This window comes from Diaphorina citri, unplaced genomic scaffold (assembly GCF_000475195.1).
Source record: "Diaphorina citri unplaced genomic scaffold, Diaci psyllid genome assembly version 1.1 scaffold205, whole genome shotgun sequence".
Taxonomy (NCBI): Eukaryota; Metazoa; Arthropoda; class Insecta; order Hemiptera; family Psyllidae; genus Diaphorina; species Diaphorina citri.
The window spans coordinates 234497-253874 of NW_007377642.1; the positions used below are offsets into that span (position 1 = coordinate 234497).

A 19378-nucleotide genomic window follows, 5' to 3' on the forward strand; every position below is an offset into this window, starting at 1 on the left:
GTTACTCGAAAGAATGTCTAGGTATTCAGAGAAACAACGGAAGTACCTGCATATTATAAGTACCCGCCTACCCTCTTATCTCGATTATTTTCTAACGACAATATCCAAGATAACAAAATACTTACAATTCCTTCTTGAGACTTGAAGCAGCCCCCATGATGTACGTTAGTCACCTGTGAAAATCAATACGAAATCTTTTTAACAAACTATCACTGCACTTACCGATACACCATCTCAAACGAAAAGTTACTCGAATTCGAAGAAATATTCCAAACCAAAGACTCAGAAGGTAGCGCGCCTCCCTTGTAAGCCCTAGATCACGGGTTTGATTCCCGTCCGGGCTGGATTTTATCCCAAAGATACGGTTCATTCTCGGAACGGCTGGCTTTCTGCAATCCTGTTTTCCTTCTTCCTTCGCGTAGTACACATAAGTACATTTTTGTTGTGCAATCCATAATTCACATTGAGAACAAATGGGTAATTTAGTATTTAGTTCGGTTTTAAATAGGTATGAGCACACTGTGATATTGATTGGTTCTTGGTAAATAAAATAGTCAGGTTACTGGAAAGAATGTCTAGGTATTCAGAGAAACAACGGAAGTACCTGCATATTATAAGTACTTACCCGCCTACCTTCTTATCTCGATTATTTTCTAACGACAATATCCAAGATAACAAAATACTTACAATTCCTTCTTGAGACTTGAAGCGGCCCCCATGATGTACGTTAGTCACCTGTGAAAATCAATACGAAATCTTTTCAACAAACTATCACTGCACTTACCGATACACCATCTCAAACGAAAAGTTACTCGAATTCGAAGAAATATTCCAAACCAAAGACTCAGAAATGAATAGGTATCATTGGCGATTGCATGTAAACTGTGCAGACTTGCAGAGCGTATACTAATGATAACTCTGATAAACATTAATCATGTTATTCTACCGCTGGAGTAGGCCGGTATTTAACATAATTAGCTCAGAGTAAACATCAGGGGATTGGAGAGGCGAGAGAGTACAGAGAGGCTCCGTTGTTAAGATAAGAGCTTGTTGATTCACAAATAACGAATGTCAAGGCAAAATATATTAAAGCACATTGAGGGACTCGAATCTGATCGATTTAGCAAGGAGTACCCAAATATGCACCAACAAAAACAAGCTAAGCCAGAACGCAACTGTCCCGCTGACCTCTCTACTCATATAATTACAACATTTACAACCCAATTTAATAACATGTTAATGCAACACGTAATTCATGACGCAAATTCGCATTGTACCTTGATAACATGAAATTAATTCGAGTTACGGTCATTGCGTATACAATATTTAGCTTATTGCAATTACAACTGTGGATCAAATACCTATAGGTATGTACATACGACGAGGTTCTTAGTTCACTTTGTTCTTTTTCAGTCTGTGTTCCGTTGGTGGCTGGCACAGTGAGAAGTTTCGCTTTAGAATTTGCACTGCTGGGTTTGAGTATTTTCTCCAACTTCTTCTGCATTTTCGCGATTTCCACGTTCTGATCTTTGGTTTTGTTGCTCAATTCGTTGTTCAACTGTTCCAACATTTTTGTACCTGTGAACATGGTGAAAAAAACCCACGGAATTAGGAAAAAATAAATTAAAGGATTGATTTTTAAAGTTATAGGATTAGGTACTAGAAATAATCAGGCAGGTAATGATCCCAAGGGCAAGGAAAACCTAAACCACTGACAAATGGAGCATGCCAGGCACATAGGTACCAGGTGTCAAAGCCATAAGTTATTTGTTATTAAAATGTAGGTAAATGATATTCATGTACCGCATTTTTGACATATTATGGTCATGGAAAAAAATCTTGTATAAGTATGACGTCATTCAACTAACTCACCTTTATCGCCCATCTTTTTCAACTTGCTGAGAATTTCGTCAAACATTTCTGACGATGTTTGCTTTGGAACTTTGGCTTTCTCAGGAAAATCATGTCTAGTATCATCAGCATGGTGATTTTTCCTCATCTTCTTCAACTGTTTGCGTCTGATTTCTTCGGCGTAAGTCAAATGAACGTTTCCTCCTGTAGCAAAATGTTAATCGGGTCTAACTGATTTAAAAAGGTTTGACAGATAGAACTGTGCCAGCCGTTCCGAGAACGAGAAGTTCCAGGATAAAATCCGCCCAGGGCGGGAGTCGAACCCGCGGCCTAGCGCTTACAAGGCAGACGCGCTACCAACCAAGCTAACTAAGCTGGCGGTCCTAACTGAAATTGGAACTCGTCGGCATAGATGCAAACTAAATGGAACAGAAGAGGGGGGGGGGCTGTCCAATTTATAATCTTTAAATTCAAGGATGACCGGTTCTGAGTGTCACGTATAGAAGATTAGGTTCTGAATATTAGAGTTCCTAACTTTACCATTCGGTTTATATGGTGAACTCCCAAAGTTCTAATGGGTACATAACACAAGCTATCACTAGTTATCGCGCTGTTGGGTGAGAACAGGGAGTAGAAGCGTCTTGACTTTAGATACAAGTAAGATCCAAAACCTATAGTCAAATTATTACGCGGAGGGTAGAGCTCCTGCCTGGCGAGCGCTAGACCGGGGGTTCGATTCCCACCTGAGGCAAACGTTATCATAAACAGATGGGGTTCGTTCTCGGAACGGCTAGCTGTCTTCTGTGATTAGATTTTGGGCCATATTGGTCAAATCTCATGAGAGTTTTTGTTACGTTCCTCTAAAGTCTCTAAAGTGTGAAGCCTGATCTAGGGTCAAATCAGGGTCAAATTAATTTAATACAAAATCGAACAAAGTTTTCCTTTTAAACCTGACATTTATTATCACAGATTGAAACGAATTATCTTTTAATCTTAACAAAATAATTTATGAATAGACAAGCTGTCTAATCATAACGTAATAATATAAGCATACAAACTGTTCACTTTTAAAGTGAAACATAGGTAAACTGCATGTAAATTTTTTTTAGAGCCTCAAAAGTCTCGCCGAGTCTCCAACCCAAATCCTTAACAGTGGTTTGGATAGTATTAAAAATGACTACATCGATTTGTCAGTTAGATGACAACGTACTCAAGAGTGACCAGGCGACTTTTGAGGCTCTAAAAACTGTCTTTTTCCAATGGTGCACATTAAAAGCAAAACACTCTGAATGAAATTTTAAATCTACAAAAATAATATATCACTCCATTAATCACAACCACCACTCTAGTACTTTCTCAATAATTAATTTTACATTTAAAATGGGTAAAATTCTACCAGAATATCTTACCTAAAATGTTGACCATTACATAAATTTAATTATGTAAATGTAATTTCGATGCTTTGATGGTTTAAACTAAACTTCAAAAAAGAATATAGTAAAAAGACATGGAAAAAAAGTGAACTTAAAATAATACTGATTTTTGGTTTTCCCAAAAAAGACTTGTCGCAGTCATATAGACCCACCTAGACATTGAAAACAAGTAATAAAAGAACGGCAATCCCCTTCTAAACGTAAAGCAAAGAGGGATAATAATAGGGATGACATTTGGTTTGTTCCGATAACACACGTATTGTGTTTATTATTCACTGCGTATCACAACCTCATCTTAATCATTAGGTAAACCTACTTTAAACGGCAATCCCCTTCTAAACGTAAAGCAAAGAGGGATAAAATAATAGGGATGACGTTGGGTTTGTTCCGATAACACACGTATTGTGTTTATTATTCACTGCGTATCACAACCTCATCTTAATCATTAGGTAAACCTACTTTAAATTATGGCCATTTCAGGCATGTTTTTTGCCCAAAGCAATCACCCTAGTTAGGGCTGATTGAGAGGCTGACGAAAAACGCCGACCCCGTCTGAACACGGGAAAAGGTTTCTTTGGCTCAAGTATGCACGATAATTTGACTGTACGTTAATGCACATTGAGGGTAGCATTCGAACTATAAAGGTTCTATTCGAAGGATACAGATAAGCATAAGAAATTCCCAAATAAAACCAGCCTAGTTAGCTTTGTTGGTAGCGCGTCTGCCTTGTAAGCACTAGGCCGCGATTTCCATTGCCGCCCGAGGCGGACTTTATCCTGAACGGATAATGTTCGTTCTCAGAACGGTGGGAAATGACGACTTCAACAACAGTGTCTTTGTTGTACAGTTGTACAGTACAGTGTTTGCTCATATGTGCGGATAATAAAAATAAACAAGAGTTGATGTAAGTGGCATTAATGTTAAAAAAAAAAGATAGAGAGAGGCTGATGCAAAAATACCTATAGTGTCCAGAACCAGTTAATTTTCTGGCACCCCTTGGTCAAGGTTTCATACAGAACAGGAATTATCTATCTATTCCTTCAATCCGGGGATTGGTTGGCAATCTCGGGAAATGACGACTTCAACAACAGTGTCTTTGTTGTACAGTACAGTGTCTTTTTTATAAGATTACAGTTTGCTCATATGTGCGGATACTAAAAATAAACAAGAGTTGATGTAAGTGGCATTAATGTTTACAAAAAAAAATATAGAGAGAGGCTGATGCAAAAATACCTATAGTGTCCAGAACCAGATAATTTTCTGGCACCCCTTGGTCAAGGTTTCATACAGAACAGGAATTATCTATCTATTCCTTCAATCCGGGGATTGGTTGGCAATCTCTCTCCATTTGTCTGTTTTAACAGGAATTACTGGAACGCAAACATGACAATGAACACAGGCACAGCCACCACACACAGAAGATATAGCGAAGTCCTGGGTTCACATGTTGAGATGACCAGGAATTCATCATTTAGCGTGGACTCATTCTGATTGTACGGTAACTCCAGAACCACCTTCTGTTCCGAGAAGAAGCTGAGTGGAAGAGAACACTGGTCGGTTTCATTTGTACAGGAAGCCTCCGCATTGGTGACATTGTAGATGATCTTCTCCAGCTGGAATTTGATTTTCAAGTAATTGGTCTGCACCTCGTTCTCGCTGTTGTAGATGAAGAAGTAGTAGCCATTACTCGGAATCCTGAAAGTACAGAAGAAAAACAACTTAGAAGTACAGAACGAAAAGAACTTAGAAGAATGTAAAGAAGAATCTTAACAAAGTCACGTCAGAATCTATCAGCATGTTAGAAGAAAGTGTTAAAAAATAGTCTGAAGCACCATAATTTTTTGTATTTTATTTCTTAGATAAGTAATTCGAGTGGGTTGCCCATCCTTTGTAAGGGAGGATGGGGTATGTAACGATCGATAAAATAATATTTTAGAAGAATGTAAAGAAGAATCTTAACAAAGTCACGTCAGAATCTATCAGCATGTTAGAAGAAAGTGTTAAAAAGTAGTCTGATGCACCATACTTTTTCTAATTTTATTTCTTAGATAAGTAATTCGAGTGGGTTGCCCATCCTTTGTAAGGGAGGATTGGGTATGTAACGATCGATAAAAAAATATTAAATGTACCAGATGCACCTACTATTAGGTCCGTGCCGAATACTTATGGACTTCAGCATTTCTTTCTAAATGTTAAATTTATATTATTTGTTTGTTGTTGTTTTCAAATGTCGGGAACTTGGCCATTAGGTCATTCTCCCGAATCGTATGCCCAAGTGTCCACTCTACCCTCTAATAAAGTTCGAGTTCATACGAGCTTTCGACTTGGAGTGGAATCTGTGTGAAATGTGAAATTCCACGTACCTTCTCCTTAAAGGGATACAGTAATACATTCATTAAAATTTTGTCATTTGCACATTATTTAGGTACCTACCTATATGAAAACATAGCTGATAGCACCTTATATGAAAGTATTAAGGTGCGCGGCAGCGCTCCGCCCCGCCAAGTCAAAACAGTTTGACAGCGCTACTAAGAGATATTATACATAGCACCTTACATAAAAGCATAGAACCTTACCGAAGCAGCCAAATCAGAGCCTGTACTTCCTCCTGTGCCGATACTGTTGGGGAAAATGTGACTCAAGCTTGGCTTCAGGCAAATCAAATCAATGGGGATATTCAACTCATAGGCACACGCCTGTGCCACCTTCGTATGAAGACCTTGGCCTATTTCTATGCCACTTGTTGAAATGGCCACCGTGCCGTCTTTCTTGAAAACAGACAAGATGGCGTAGGCAACATCGAAGAAGCCAATGGGGAATATTGTCACTGCCGAACTCAGGCCTTTCTTTCGCCAACGGTTTTCCTGTAAAATAGGAAGCTGTGAGTGGAAATCTGGTAGATGAAGATAATAGATTCGTAGAACCTTAACCCATCCTTCAGGGCTGTTTGCCCTTACACCTAAGGTAAAAAAATTGACTGGAAAGGCGAATTCCATCAGTAGTACCTACCTTGTTAAATGTTTCGATGGCCTTAGATCGCTCATCATAGTTGCTGGAAGATTTGACTTGTTTGAGTAGAGAAGTTGCCTGGGGCAGACTATAATTGGCTATTCGAACCTCGGACGAATCCTTTTTCAATACCATTGCAATGTGTTCCATAATATGTTCCAAATATGCGGCAATTTCAGTGGCGCCTTAAAAAACAAGTAAAATACAACAATTACTATTAATTAAAGCTTTCATTTCAATTAGTACAGTACTTCAACTACCTTCAAATTACCTTGTTGATTGATCCCAAGGGCAAGAGAAACCTAGACCCTTGACAAATGGGGTGTGCCTGAAGGCATGTGATGTGTTCCAATCCTCTCGACTTTTGGTAGACATGGAAGAAAACCCCAAGCCAACTATGAATATGACCAATATGACCTACATATTAAATCAACTTAAAATTAAATGGGTACCTATAGAACATTATAATTTAATTTTGGCACACTAATAAATAGATAAATGCTTATTTAAAAGAAGAAGAAGGAAAGGTCTTACCCGGTGATCGAACCCAAGTGGTAGTCGGTGTGTCTGTGAGGACAGAATTAAGCACAATGTTAAACGTTGAAGAATCATACGGACATGTCTGTCTGAGTCCTAATGCCATCACCTCGACACTGCTTTCATTCATAGAAGCACCTTCATCCACGTTGATGGCAGAATTCAGAGTTTGAATTACGCCATTGTCATCGACAGCGCCCTGAAAATCGTCAAGCCGTTTGAATCGAATAAAATTAATCTTAACTTCTTTACTATTGTCAGGTTGGTCTCTTTGTGTTTTGGCAGGCTGGCAGCTAGCATAATGAAAGCACCTTGTATCTGTCCCACATCAATATCAGGGTTCAGACTTATGCCTGCGTCCTGTAGGATATCTACTCTGGATACTTGGTGCTGACCAGTTAGTATGTCTACTTCAACCTCGGTGATAGCCGACGTTAGGACCATGTAAGCCTTGGTCAGGTCTGGATTCTGAGATGGAGTAACACTGTAAACAAGAAATGACCAATGGCTGAAACTTTGGATTTAGGCTCTAGGGACCTCAAAACGTTCTGGCACTAAAAACTGGCCGTCGAAAATTTCACCCCTAGAGGATAAGGAAAGTAAAAGGAAATCAAAGCATTCTAAGTCAGCGGCGATAGCACGTTGAATGTATCAGACCATTGTGTGGCTCTGACTTTTTCCGGCCCCCCTCAGGATGGGTGAAGTTCATGTTAGTAGGCGGGTTACTCTTCAGTACCCATTTAAGAATATCCTTCTTTCTCCCTAAAGTACCTTTTGGTTTTAAATTATCATCTGACAGTTACCTTTTGGTGACTTGTAGATCGATAGATTGGGCTGCAGCTTCAGCAATGATATCTTTCCACGCCCCTTTAGGATTTTTTTCGTAAAGGGGTTGTAAACGAAGCTTAAGGGCTTTGCAACATTGAAGTATACACTGCAATATAAATGGAGGGTCTGTTAACATTGTGATCGTTAGAGAAGTTCAGAGTAGACCAAGACACACTGAACGGTATCTATGTATATGCCCAAGTGTCCACTCTACCCTCTAATAAAGTTCGAGTTCATACGAGCTTTCGACTTGGAGTGGAATCTGTGTGAAATGTGAAATTCCACGTACCTTCTCCTCAAAGGGATACAGTAATACATTCATTAAAATTTTGTCATTTGCACATTATTTAGGTACCTACCTATATGAAAGCATAGCTGATAGCACCTTATATGAAAGTATTAAGGTGCGCGGCAGCGCTCGTAATAAATTCATTAAAATTTTTTTCATTTGCACATTATTTAGGTACCTACCTATATGAAAGCATAGCTGATAGCACCTTATATGAAAGTATTAAGGTGCGCGGCAGCGTTCCGCCCCGCCAAGTCAAAACAGTTTGACAGCGCAACAGCGCTACTAAGAGATATTATACATAGCACCTTACATAAAAGCATAGAACCTTACCGAAGCAGCCAAATCAGAGCCTGTACTTCCTCTTAGAAGAATGTAAAGAAGAATCTGAACAAAGTCACGTCAGAATCTATCAGCATGTTAGAAGGAAGTGTTAAAAAGTAGTCTGATGCACCATACTTTTTCGTATTTTATTTCTTAGATAAGTAATTCGAGTGGGTTGCCCATCCTTTGTAAGGGAGGATGGGGTATGTAACGATCGATAAATTAATATTAAATGTACCAGATGCACCTACTATTAGGTCCGTGCCGAATACTTATGGACTTCAACATTTCTTTCTAAATGTTAAATTTATATTATTTGTTTGTTGTTGTTTTCAAATGTCGGGAACTTGGCCATTAGGTCATTCTCCCGAATTTATATTTTGTCCGTAATTTTATTGCTGAAAAGCTGAAACTTTCACAGTTAAAACTTACAAAGCCAGCCTAGTTAGCTTAGTTGGTAGTGCGTCTGCCTTGTAAGCGCTAGGCCGCGGGTTCGATTCCCGCCCGGGGGGGATTTTATCCCGATGGGATAATGTTCGTTCTCGGAACGGCTGGCTTTCTCCTATCCGGTCTTCCTTCTCTCTTCGATTCGATAGCAGTTACAGTTCCCTCTGTCAAACCTCTTAAAAAAAAAAAAAAACTTACAAAGACGAGAAATAGGATCTAAGTTTGGAGCACTTACTTGTAGCTGACGGTGTTACTCTCAAGCACAGTATCATGAGGATAACCAGGCTCGCAATGTCTATGAGGTGTCAATGGCAGATTCAACAGGAGTCCCTCGCACTCCATCAGTCTTTCTTCACTACTCGAGAACGAAGACCAGAATTCACTATTGGAGCTATCGTTGGGGGAGGTTTCATTCACTCTGCCTCGTATGTACGCTATGTCGTCTATTTTTAGAGGCACCTGGAAAATACATGAAATGATTCCTTATTTAAGTTTAGTTAGTTAATCTTTGATGGTTACATCAGAAGGAGTAATTTTCTGGGAGACCGAGAAATTCGAAAAACTACTGAGGTCTTACAGATGTCCTTTCAAATATGTAGTTCTGTGTATGGTCATTGTAAATAAGACATTTAGTTTTACTTTTTAGTCCTATTCAGGGCCGGATTACCCATAAGGCAGAATGGCAGACTGCCACGGGCCCCGCGCTTTGAGGACTTACACTAGATATTATGATTATTATTCCATTAAGAGGATACCAAGAGGTGCCATCCAGGCTAGAGGGCTTGGCTCAAGACCTCCGAACCGAAGGGGTTGCTTCTCAACACTCGATTTCAAAACTTTCGATATGTATAAAGAATGAAAGGCATATATTTACATTTAATCAAAACTGGTAGACGTAGAAATATGATACAACTCGATTTATGAGGGTACAGGAAGTGTAGATCCTCCTAGGCATACTGTCGTAGTTCGAACTGGGCCCCGCGCCTTTGAAACTGCCCCGGCGGCCTGCGTAGTGCTACTCGCCCTGGTCCTAATTTCAACAAAATTAACAAGGTATATTTTCTTCTAATCAATCTTTATATTGATCTCTTGTCACCAACCGCAGTGGTGTAATGGTAAACGCTTTGACCTGGGAACTTTAATAGATCTTGGAACCGTTTCCCAGCTTTCGAATGGAGGGGTTTATTTAAAGAAATAGTCTTCTCATCAAAGTTTCCCTATTATTTCTCAACTCACTCCGATTTCCTCAGCTACATTCTCATCTTCACTTTTGTCCGAATGTAGTTCCCTCGTCATTCTGTCTATCTCTTCCTGGCTTCGAAATCTCTTCTTCCTGCTCCTATAATATCTCTGCTTCGTCTCATCATTCCTGCTATCACCGTCTACTCCCTCTGCTTTATCTTTTACTATATCCACACGTTCGTCCTTTCTTTCACTTTGTTCTTTTTCAGTCTCTGTTCCGTTGGTGGCTGGCACTGTGAGAGGTTTCGCTTTAGAATTTGCACTGCTGGGTTTGAGTATTTTCTCCAACTTCTTCTGCATTTTCGCGATTTCCACGTTCTGATCTTTGGTTTTGTTGCTCAATTCGTTGTTCAACTGTTCCAACATTTTTGTGCCTGTAAACATGGTAAAAAAAACATGGAATTAGGAAAAAATAAATAAAAGGATTGATTTTTAAAGTTTTAAGATTAGGTACTAGAAATAATCAAATATTGATCCCAAGGGCAAGGAAAACCTAAACCACTGACAAATGGAGCATGCCAGGCACATAGGTACCAGGTGTCAAAGCCATAAGTTATTTGTTATTAAAATGTAGGTAAATGATATTCATGTACCGCATTTTTGACATATTATGGTCATGGAAAAAAAATCTTGTATTAGTATGACGTCATTCAACTCACCTTTATCGCCCATCTTTTTCAACTTGCTGAGAATTTCGTCAAACATTTCTGACGATGTTTGCTTTGGAACTTTGGCTTTCTCAGGAAAATCATGTCTAGTATCATCAGCATGGTGATTTTTCCTCATCTTCTTCAACTGTTTGCGTCTGATTTCTTCGGCGTAAGTCAAATGAACGTTTCCTCCTGTAGCAAAATGTTAATCGGGTCTAACTGATTTAAAAAGGTTTGACAGATAGAACTGTGCCAGCCGTTCCGAGAACGAGAAGTTCCAGGATAAAATCCGCCCAGGGCGGGAATCGAACCCGCGGCCTAGCGCTTACAAGGCAGACGCGCTACCAACCAAGCTAACTAAGCTGGCGGTCCTAACTGAAATTGGAACTCGTCACTAAAAACCTCAACAGTTATTACAAGGCCTTTATAAACATAAAACAAACTCAAACTTTCATGCCATGCAGTATGGCCCAATGGCCCATACTATCCAAAAATGGCCATTCCCTCCATTTGCTTTTTCAAAATTACTGACACAAAATGATCCACACTTCAATAATCCCTGAGGTCCCTGAGCCCTGTGCATCCTGTATATAAATGTCTGGATTATGTTATCGACACTGTTATCGCGTAATTATTTGCTGCTAGTATTTTCCGAGAAAAAAATCATTGATTAATTGACTTTTTGTTTTTTCACATAGGACTCTGATCCGAACCACAAGACTAGCCTATGGACCTGATCAGGTATACCTGACACCTGATGAGCACACACACTATCAGGTAGACCTGACAGGTACGGCTAAAAAGATCCGTCTGTCAGGTCTACCTGATATCTGATGAGCGCGGTAGACCTGATGAGGTGTACCTGTCGTTAGCTCTACCAGATAGTGAATGGCTGGCCCAGGTCTGAAGGGTGAATTACCTTCGATTGTTTTTGTGGTCAGTACAGTAGTCTTAAACAAAAATGGACGCGGTACACAAGGGATCAAGACAAGACAAGAAGATACAGCCTTAACATAATAATAATACCTTTGATTGTGAGTGGCAGTTTGGATATGCTCACGTCTTCATTATACTCTCTGCTAGTCTGAAGGGTGAATTACCTTCGATTGTTTTTGTGGTCAGTACAGTAGTCTTAAACAAAAATGGACGCGGTAGACAAGGGATCAAGAAGATACAGCCTTAACATAATAATAATACCTTTGATTGTGAGTGGCAGTTTGGATATGCTCACGTCTTCATTATACTCTCTGCTATCATTGAGCGTCACATTTTTAGTAGACACCACCACGTCCTGTTGCATTTTGACCATGGTGGCAGGTTTGTTAGCATCCTCAACATTGTCTGACTCTTGTTCATCAAACTGTTCACTCTTCTCCTCCGAGGAGTTGTCTCCCAGGTAGGCGCATTCCTTGAGGTGTTTGTGACCCTTGATCATCACCATAGACGCGCCGGGCCACCTGAAAGATAAATCAAGATTGATAAAGATACACAAAGATGGATAATGATGTCACTTTCTTTCTTTGGCCCAAGTATGCACGATAATTTGACTGTACGTTAATGCACATTGAGGGTAGCATTCGAACTATACAAGTTCTATTCGAAGAATACAGATAAGCATAAGAACGTTCACATTAGTGAAACCAGCCTAGTTAGCTTTGTTGGTAGCGCGTCTGCCTATTTGGCCCAAGTATGCACGATAATTTGACTGTACGTTAATGCACATTGAGGGTAGCATTCGAACTATAAAAGTTCTATTCGAAGAATACAGATAAGCATAAGAACGTTCACATTAGTGAAACCAGCCTAGTTAGCTTTGTTGGTAGCGCGTCTGCCTTGTAAGCGCTAGGCCGCGATTTCCATTGCCGCCCGAGGCGGACTTTATCCTGAACGGATAATGTTCGTTCTCAGAACGGCTGGCTTTCTCCTATCCTGTTTTTCTTCTTTCTCTCTTCAATTTCGGGAGGATGAGCAGTTACAGTTCCCTCTCTCAAACCAGGACTCACCTCACACAAGAGGACACCGTCACAATTGATCCTTTCAACAGATAGAAGCCCCGATAAGCATAAGAACGTTCACATTAGCGAAACCAGCCTAGTTAGCTTTGTTGGTAGCGCGTCTGCCTTGTAAGCGCTAGGCTAGGCCGCGATTTCCATTGCCGGATGAGACCTTAGCAGTTACAGTTTCCTCTCTCAAACCAGGACTCACCTCACACAAGAGGACACCGTCACAATTGATCCTTTCAACAGATAGAAGCCCCAATATTCTTTCATAAGACTCACCTCACACAAGAGGACACCGTCACAATTGATCCTTTCAACAGATAGAAGCCCCAATATTCTTTCATATCATTGGACAGCACTAGTTTCCGGGTCATAGCAATATGAACAGGATCAGGTTTGGTGTCTGGACTGTCAGGCAGGAGGTAAGCGTTGAATGTAACGTTGGCTCGAACGATTTGTCTCTGGAAATAATACCAGAAAACAAATTAGAAACGAAGGAATTCAGAAAAAAAAAAACAAAGTTTCCCACTGAATAATATTTTATGACTTGATCTGGGTCTCGATCCAACAACCTTCAGATCCGAAATTCAGCGTACTAGTTGATACCTGGACGCGTGACCTTCTAACTAGGACATCACGTGCTGATGGCTATTTGAGGATGCACTCAGTCTCGTGAGGTCATTAATACCTCGAGGAGCTGGTTTTAATTTGATAAGATGTCTTTAACTCAATACTTAAGTCTTAAAATGGGTGCTCTTACAGCCGAAAAGAGGACTAGAAAATGGTTTGTTTCTCCCCTTGAGGCTGGAGGGTTAATATTTTTCACAAAGTTACCGAGGCATCCATCATTCGCTAATTTTTTTAAAATACATGAAACTACTTAAATTCAACCGCTGGAGGGTTAATATTTTTCACAAAGTTACCGAGGCATCCATCATTCGCTAAATTTTTTAAAATACATGAAACTACTTAAATTCAACGTCTGAATAATTAACTTACCAAAATATTTCTTGTTCAACGTACGGTTCGTCATTTTGAATTTACATTTCTTAAAGTTCAAGAAGACAAAGACAATCAAAAATAAATTATTCTATTTACGTGTTTGATGGAGCAAATGTAGGAAAAGTTACATTATAACTGAGGCACAAAAAAAAAAAAAAAAAAAAAAAAAAATCATTCGTACCAACTGATAGTACCATTACCTATTTATTACCTAGGTCCTGGCGTCTAGACAGAAGAAGCATCCCGTATTAAAGGGAGATCTTTATTAATAGTGTCGAGGATAGAGTCCAAAGTTTTGGGTCTGCCTCGGTGGCGTAGTGGTCAAGACGCTCGCCTGTTAAATCAGGAGGACATGTTTCAATCCCAGTCAAGGTACAAAATTTTGTACTCAACATTGTTTGAAAAAATTGACAATAGTAAAAGCCTACTGTTGGGGTAAAGGCACTCTTCAGTCCATTGAAATTGTTTGTAATATTATTTACTTGCTATACCAATTCTCTCACAAGCACAATAAAAATGGAGCTGTTTTCTCCCAGTAAAACTTCATTTTTAATAGCTGGAGTTTTTGTCGACTGAAGAGGAAACAGCTCAGGTTCATGGCATTTTCTTTAGAAAAAATAATAATAGGTAATAATTAAAATTTGTAATCACCCTGTAGAATGTAGTTTCGTGACATACGTAGAACAAGTTATGATGAAGTGTTTTATTCCGGGTGTTTATGGTCGGCCGGCATCGGATATAGCCTATTATTACAATCTTGGAATCTTGCTGTCCATCTTGTGTTTTATTAAAATGTTTGTGTCTATCTTGATACTCCTATTTGTTAGAAAATGAAACCTTTTTGTTCATGCCTTTTTCCCGTGTTCAGACGGGGTCGGCGTTTTTCATCAGTCTCTCAATCAGCCTTAGCTGCGGTGATTGATTTTGGGCTGACATTTTTTTATTTTTTTATTTTCTACAAAAATTCTACCAGAGACCTAAATTTCCTCTAGTAACATTTCTCGTAAGCTATTTGCCAATGTAAATCCCTGTTTGATTCTTCTTTGAAAACACGTTATCATTCCAAAGCGGACAGGATTATGAATGTAAACAAAATGATAGTTTTACGCACACTCTAAGGAGGCATTGTAAAGGGAAGTGAACATTTTACGTTAAATGCTAAATTGATGCCATCATTGATATTAATGAAGTGTCACGATCGTGAAATATGAAAACACTCTCTTATAAAAGATATATAGGGGGTGACACTTCTCTTGGCTCATCATTCGTACCAACTGATAGTATCATTACCTATTTATTACCTAGGTCCTGGCGTCTAGACAGAAGAAGCATTCCGTATTAAAGGGAGATCTTTATTAATAGTGTCAAGGATAGAGTCCAAAGTTTTGGGTCTGCCTCGGTGGCGTAGTGGTCAAGACGCTCGCCTATTAAATCAGGAAGACATGTTTCAATTCCAGCCAAGGTACAAAATTTTGTACTCACCATTGTTTGAAAAAATTGACAGTAGTAAAAGCCTACTGTTGGGGTAAAGCGGTAAAGGCACTCTTCAGTCCATTGAAATTGTTTGTAATATTATTTACTTGCTATACCAATTCTCTCACAAGCACAATAAAAATTGAGCTGTTTTCTCCCTGTAAAACTTCATTTTTAATACTTTTAATAGCTGGAGTTTGTGTAAGCGGAAGTTTTTGTTGATTGAGGAGGAAACAGCACGGGTTCATGGTATTTTCTTCAGAAAAAAATAATAATAGGTAATAATTAAAATTTGTAATCACCCTGTAGAATGTAGTTTCGTGACATACGTAGAACAAGTTATGATGAAGTGTTTTATTCCGGGTGTTTATGGTCGGCCGGCATCGGATGTAGCCTATTGTTACAATCTTGCTGTCCATCTTGTGTTTTATTAAAATGTTTGTGTCTATCTTGATACTCCTATTTGTTAGAAAATGAAACCTTTTTGTTCATTTTCATTTTTGACTCTTCTTATCCTATAAGAGTGAAAGTAATGTATTCGTTCTTTATCCAATAGCATCTTGAATGCACTATTAATATTAATGCTGGGTGAGGTTAACGTAAGGAGGCGGATAGCTTGTCACTGATTTGGCTGGTTTAGTGTTCTCATTAATTTCTAGTTGGATTAGCTTAGGTCGGCCACTCACTATCATGTAAAGCTGACAGGTACGCCTGATCAGCTCCGCTTGTCAGGTCTACCTGATGAGCAGACACACTATCAGGTAGCCATGACAGTGACAGGTATGGCTGAAAAGGTCCGCCTGTCAGGTCCAATAGCATATTGAATGCACTATTAATATTAATGCTGGGTGAGGTTAACGTAAGGAGGCGGATAGCTTGTCACTGATCTAGGCTGGTTTAGTGTTCTCATTAATTTGTAGTTGGATTAGCTTAGGTCGACCACTAACTATCATGTAAAGCTGACAGGTACGCCTGATCAGGTCCGCTTGTCAGGTCTACCTGATGAGCACATACACTATCAGGTAGAGCCTGTAAACATGGTAAAAAAAACATGGAATTAGGAAAAAATAAATAAAAGGATTGATTTTTAAAGTTTTAAGATTAGGTACTAGAAATAATCAAATATTGATCCCAAGGGCAAGGGAAACCTAAACCGCTGACAAATGGAGCATGCCAGGCACAGAGGTACCAGGTGTCAAAGCCATAAGTTATTTGTTATTAAAATGTAGGTAAATGATATTCATGTACCGCATTTTTGACATATTATGGTCATGGAAAAAAAATCTTGTATTAGTATGACGTCATTCAACTCACCTTTATCGCCCATCTTTTTCAACTTGCTGAGAATTTCGTCAAACATTTCTGACGATGTTTGGTTTGGAACTTTGGCTTTCTCAGGAAAATCATGTCTAGTATCATCAGCATGGTGATTTTTCCTCATCTTCTTCAACTGTTTGCGTCTGATTTCTTCGGCGTAAGTCAAATGAACGTTACCTCCTGTAGCAAAATGTTAATGATTTAAAAAGGTTTGACAGATGGAACTGTGCCAGCCGTTCCGAGAACGAGAAGTTCCAGGATAAAATCCGCCCAGGGCGGGAATCGAACCCGCGGCCTAGCGCTTACAAGGCAGACGCGCTACCAACCAAGCTAACTAAGCTGGCGGTCCTAACTGAAATTGGAACTCGTCACTAAAAACCTCAACAGTTATTACAAAGCCTTTATAAACATAAAACAAACTCAAACTTTCATGCCATGCAGTATGGCCCAATGGCCCATACTATCCAAAAATAGCCATTCCCTCCATTTGCTTTTTCAAAATTACTGACACAAAATGATCCACACTTCAATAATCCCTGAGCCCTGTGCATAGTGTGCATCCTGTATATAAATGTCTAGATTATGTTATCGACACTGTTATCGCGTAATTATTTGCTGTTATATGTATTATTTTATTTATTTTTTTTTTTAGTGATTTGGTCTGGTTTCGTTGTATAACTCATGTAGTGATTTAAAGGATTAAAAAAAAAACTATTTCACGAAAATTAACAAGGTATATTTTCTTCTAATCAACTTTATTGATCTCTTGTCACCAACCGCAGTGGTGTAATGGTAAACGCTTTGACCTTGGAACTTTAATAGATCTTGGAACCGTTTTCCCGCTTTCGATGGAGGGGTTATTTAAGAAATAGTCTTCTCATCAAAGTTTCCCTATTATTTCTCAACTCACTCCGATTTCCTCAGCTACATTCTCATCTTCACTTTTGTCCGAATGTAGTTCCCTCGTCAACGTGCTTTCGCCGCTGGATAATGGGTACATTATTATTGATTTAAACTGAATTTATATTTTAATTTCAACTATAATCCTATAATGTCTATTCTAGATTCTTCATGTTTGATTTTATTGAGACGTTATTACTGTTATCAAGAGAGACACTTGAGAAATGCCTCATACTATGTCTCTCATAAAATATCAAGCGCGTGGGTATTAAATAGCAGACAACAGGGTGTTCATAGTGGTTCACACCCTTCATTGAAAAAAACATAAGCAAGGAATTTTATTGTTACTTTAAACTTGATGGAAGACTCGGTAACTTTGTGAAGGTCCATTGGATTGATACTTTCGGATATAACTGAGAAGTAATAGGTACCTTAATTTTCGGGCAAAGATTGTCAATCATGGAATCTTACAAGAAAAGTTATTAGTTATTATTCATTGTTCAATTACTGCCAATCTAGGTAGGTACTTGAGAGATTTAGGAGAAGTCTTTTAACTCAATTATGATTGGGAAATAGACATACTATGTCTCATAAAATATCAAGCGCGTGGGTATGAAATAGCAGACAACAGGGTGTTCATAGTAGTCCATACCCTTCATTGAAGAAAATATAAGCAAGGAATTGTTACTTCAAACTTGATGGAAGACTCGGTAACTTTGTGAAGGTCCATTGGATTGATACTTTCGGATATAACTGAGAAGTAAGTACCTTAATTTTCGGGCAAAGATTGTCAATCATAGAATCTTACAAGAAAAATTATTCATTGTTCAATTACTGCCTATCTAGGTAGGTACTTGAGAGATTTAGGAGAAGTCTTTTAACTCAATTATGATTGGGAAATAGGGATGACAACTAGAAATAGGTAAATCCGGCTTCAAACTCGGAGTTTCTGGTAGGCTAATCTAAATCTACGTACGTATATTCTTCAGATAGCTAAGAGTCTGAGATACTAAGAGTCTGAGTTACCAAGAGTCTGAGGTTACAAAGATACCCAATTCATGCACTGTATTAGGCACTTGTATCAGACAACGTTTTTCCAGGTAGGAATTATCAAAATTTCTCACATTTCAACTCTGTCAGATAAAAGCGATTTCTTTTATCATCAAATTTTGCACATTTTCAGTTCTACTTGAGATAACGTGCTTATTTTGTTACCATTACTAAGAGTCTGAGGTTACAAAGATACCCAATTCATACACTGTATTAGGCACTTGTATCAGACAACGTTTTTCCAGGTAGGAATTATCAAAATTTCTCACATTTTAACTCTGTCAGATAAAAGCGATTTCTTTTATCATCAAATTTTGCACATTTTCAGTTCTACTTGAGATAACGTGCTTATTTTGTTACCATGTCTATAAAAGAGCTGTGTATGCTGTATAATATAGGTACATTTTGCTGACGCAAATAATTGAAGGAGAACTGAGTGAGTTCAAAGTTTTCAGGTCTGTCAGACGCTTTTAACGTGTGACGTAAAAAGCTTGCGACCCAGGTCTGTCAGACGCTCTTAACGTGTGACGTAAAAAGCTTGCGACCCAGGTCTAGACAACATTTTTCCAGGTAGAAATTATCAAATTTTCTCACATTTTAACTCTGTCAGATAAAAGTGATTTCTTTTATCATCAAATTTTGCACATTTTCAGTTCTACTTAAGATAACGTGCTTATTTTGTTACCATGTCTATAAAAGAGCTGTGTATGCTGTTTAATATAGGTACATTTTGCTGACGCAAATAATTGAAGGAGAACTGAGTGAGTTCAAAGTTTTGAGTGGATGATTTTCCACTGAGATTGTAAGTATATATCACCATAATGACTGCTACTCACGCTCAGACCGTCTGACGGACCGCGGTCTGACAGACGCTCTTAACGTGTGGCGTAAAAAGTTTGCGACCCAGGTCTCTCAGACGCTCTTAACGTGTGGCGTAAAAAGTTTGCGACCCAGGTCTGTCAGACGCTCTTAACGTGTGACGTAAAAAGCTTGCGACCCAGGTCTGTCAGACGCTCTTAACGTGTG

General features: G+C 38.9%; 2 protein-coding genes and 3 long non-coding RNA genes across 7 annotated transcripts in view; 1 reads left to right on the top strand and 4 right to left on the bottom strand.

The window, feature by feature from the left end:
- Nucleotides 1-169: 169 nt before the first annotated feature.
- On the bottom strand, nt 170-2084 carry LOC103505954. The gene is made up of 3 exons (XM_026821128.1): nt 1873-2084; nt 1380-1578; nt 170-173 (listed from the first exon to the last, which is right to left on the bottom strand). The coding sequence occupies exons 1-3, from the start codon at nt 1997-1999 to the stop codon at nt 170-172; spliced, it is 330 nt and encodes a 109-aa protein (XP_026676929.1). The 5' UTR covers nt 2000-2084.
- Nucleotides 2085-3242: 1158 nt separating this feature from the next.
- LOC113466058 lies at nt 3243-3808 on the bottom strand. The gene is made up of 2 exons (XR_003390588.1): nt 3740-3808; nt 3243-3596 (listed from the first exon to the last, which is right to left on the bottom strand). It is a non-coding gene; the product is annotated as an uncharacterized LOC113466058 (long non-coding RNA).
- On the top strand, nt 3462-3853 carry LOC113466059. Its single transcript, XR_003390589.1, has 2 exons — nt 3462-3590; nt 3734-3853. It is a non-coding gene; the product is annotated as an uncharacterized LOC113466059 (long non-coding RNA).
- Nucleotides 3854-4146: 293 nt separating this feature from the next.
- LOC103505942 overlaps nt 4147-19378 on the bottom strand; it is a 34111-nt gene continuing 18879 nt past the window's right edge. For 2 of the 3 annotated variants that reach the window (XM_017442650.2, XM_026821142.1), the window contains 6 exons: nt 12890-13071; nt 11808-12067; nt 10620-10802; nt 9955-10334; nt 8954-9177; nt 4421-4979 (listed from right to left, as the gene is read on the bottom strand). In XM_017442650.2, coding sequence (XP_017298139.1) covers nt 4652-4979; nt 8954-9177; nt 9955-10334; nt 10620-10802; nt 11808-12067; nt 12890-13071 — 1557 coding nt within the window. In that variant the 3' untranslated portion in view covers nt 4421-4651. Of the gene's footprint in view, nt 4349-4420; nt 4980-8953; nt 9178-9954; nt 10335-10619; nt 10803-11807; nt 12068-12889; nt 13072-19378 lie in introns of those variants that run through there. The other variant, XM_008470322.3, reaches the window with a different exon arrangement.
- Nucleotides 13704-19378, bottom strand: part of LOC113466060 — a 12385-nt gene continuing 6710 nt past the window's right edge. The window contains exon 2 of the long non-coding RNA XR_003390590.1: nt 13704-13747. This is a non-coding gene — a long non-coding RNA (uncharacterized LOC113466060). The remainder of the gene's footprint in view (nt 13748-19378) is intronic.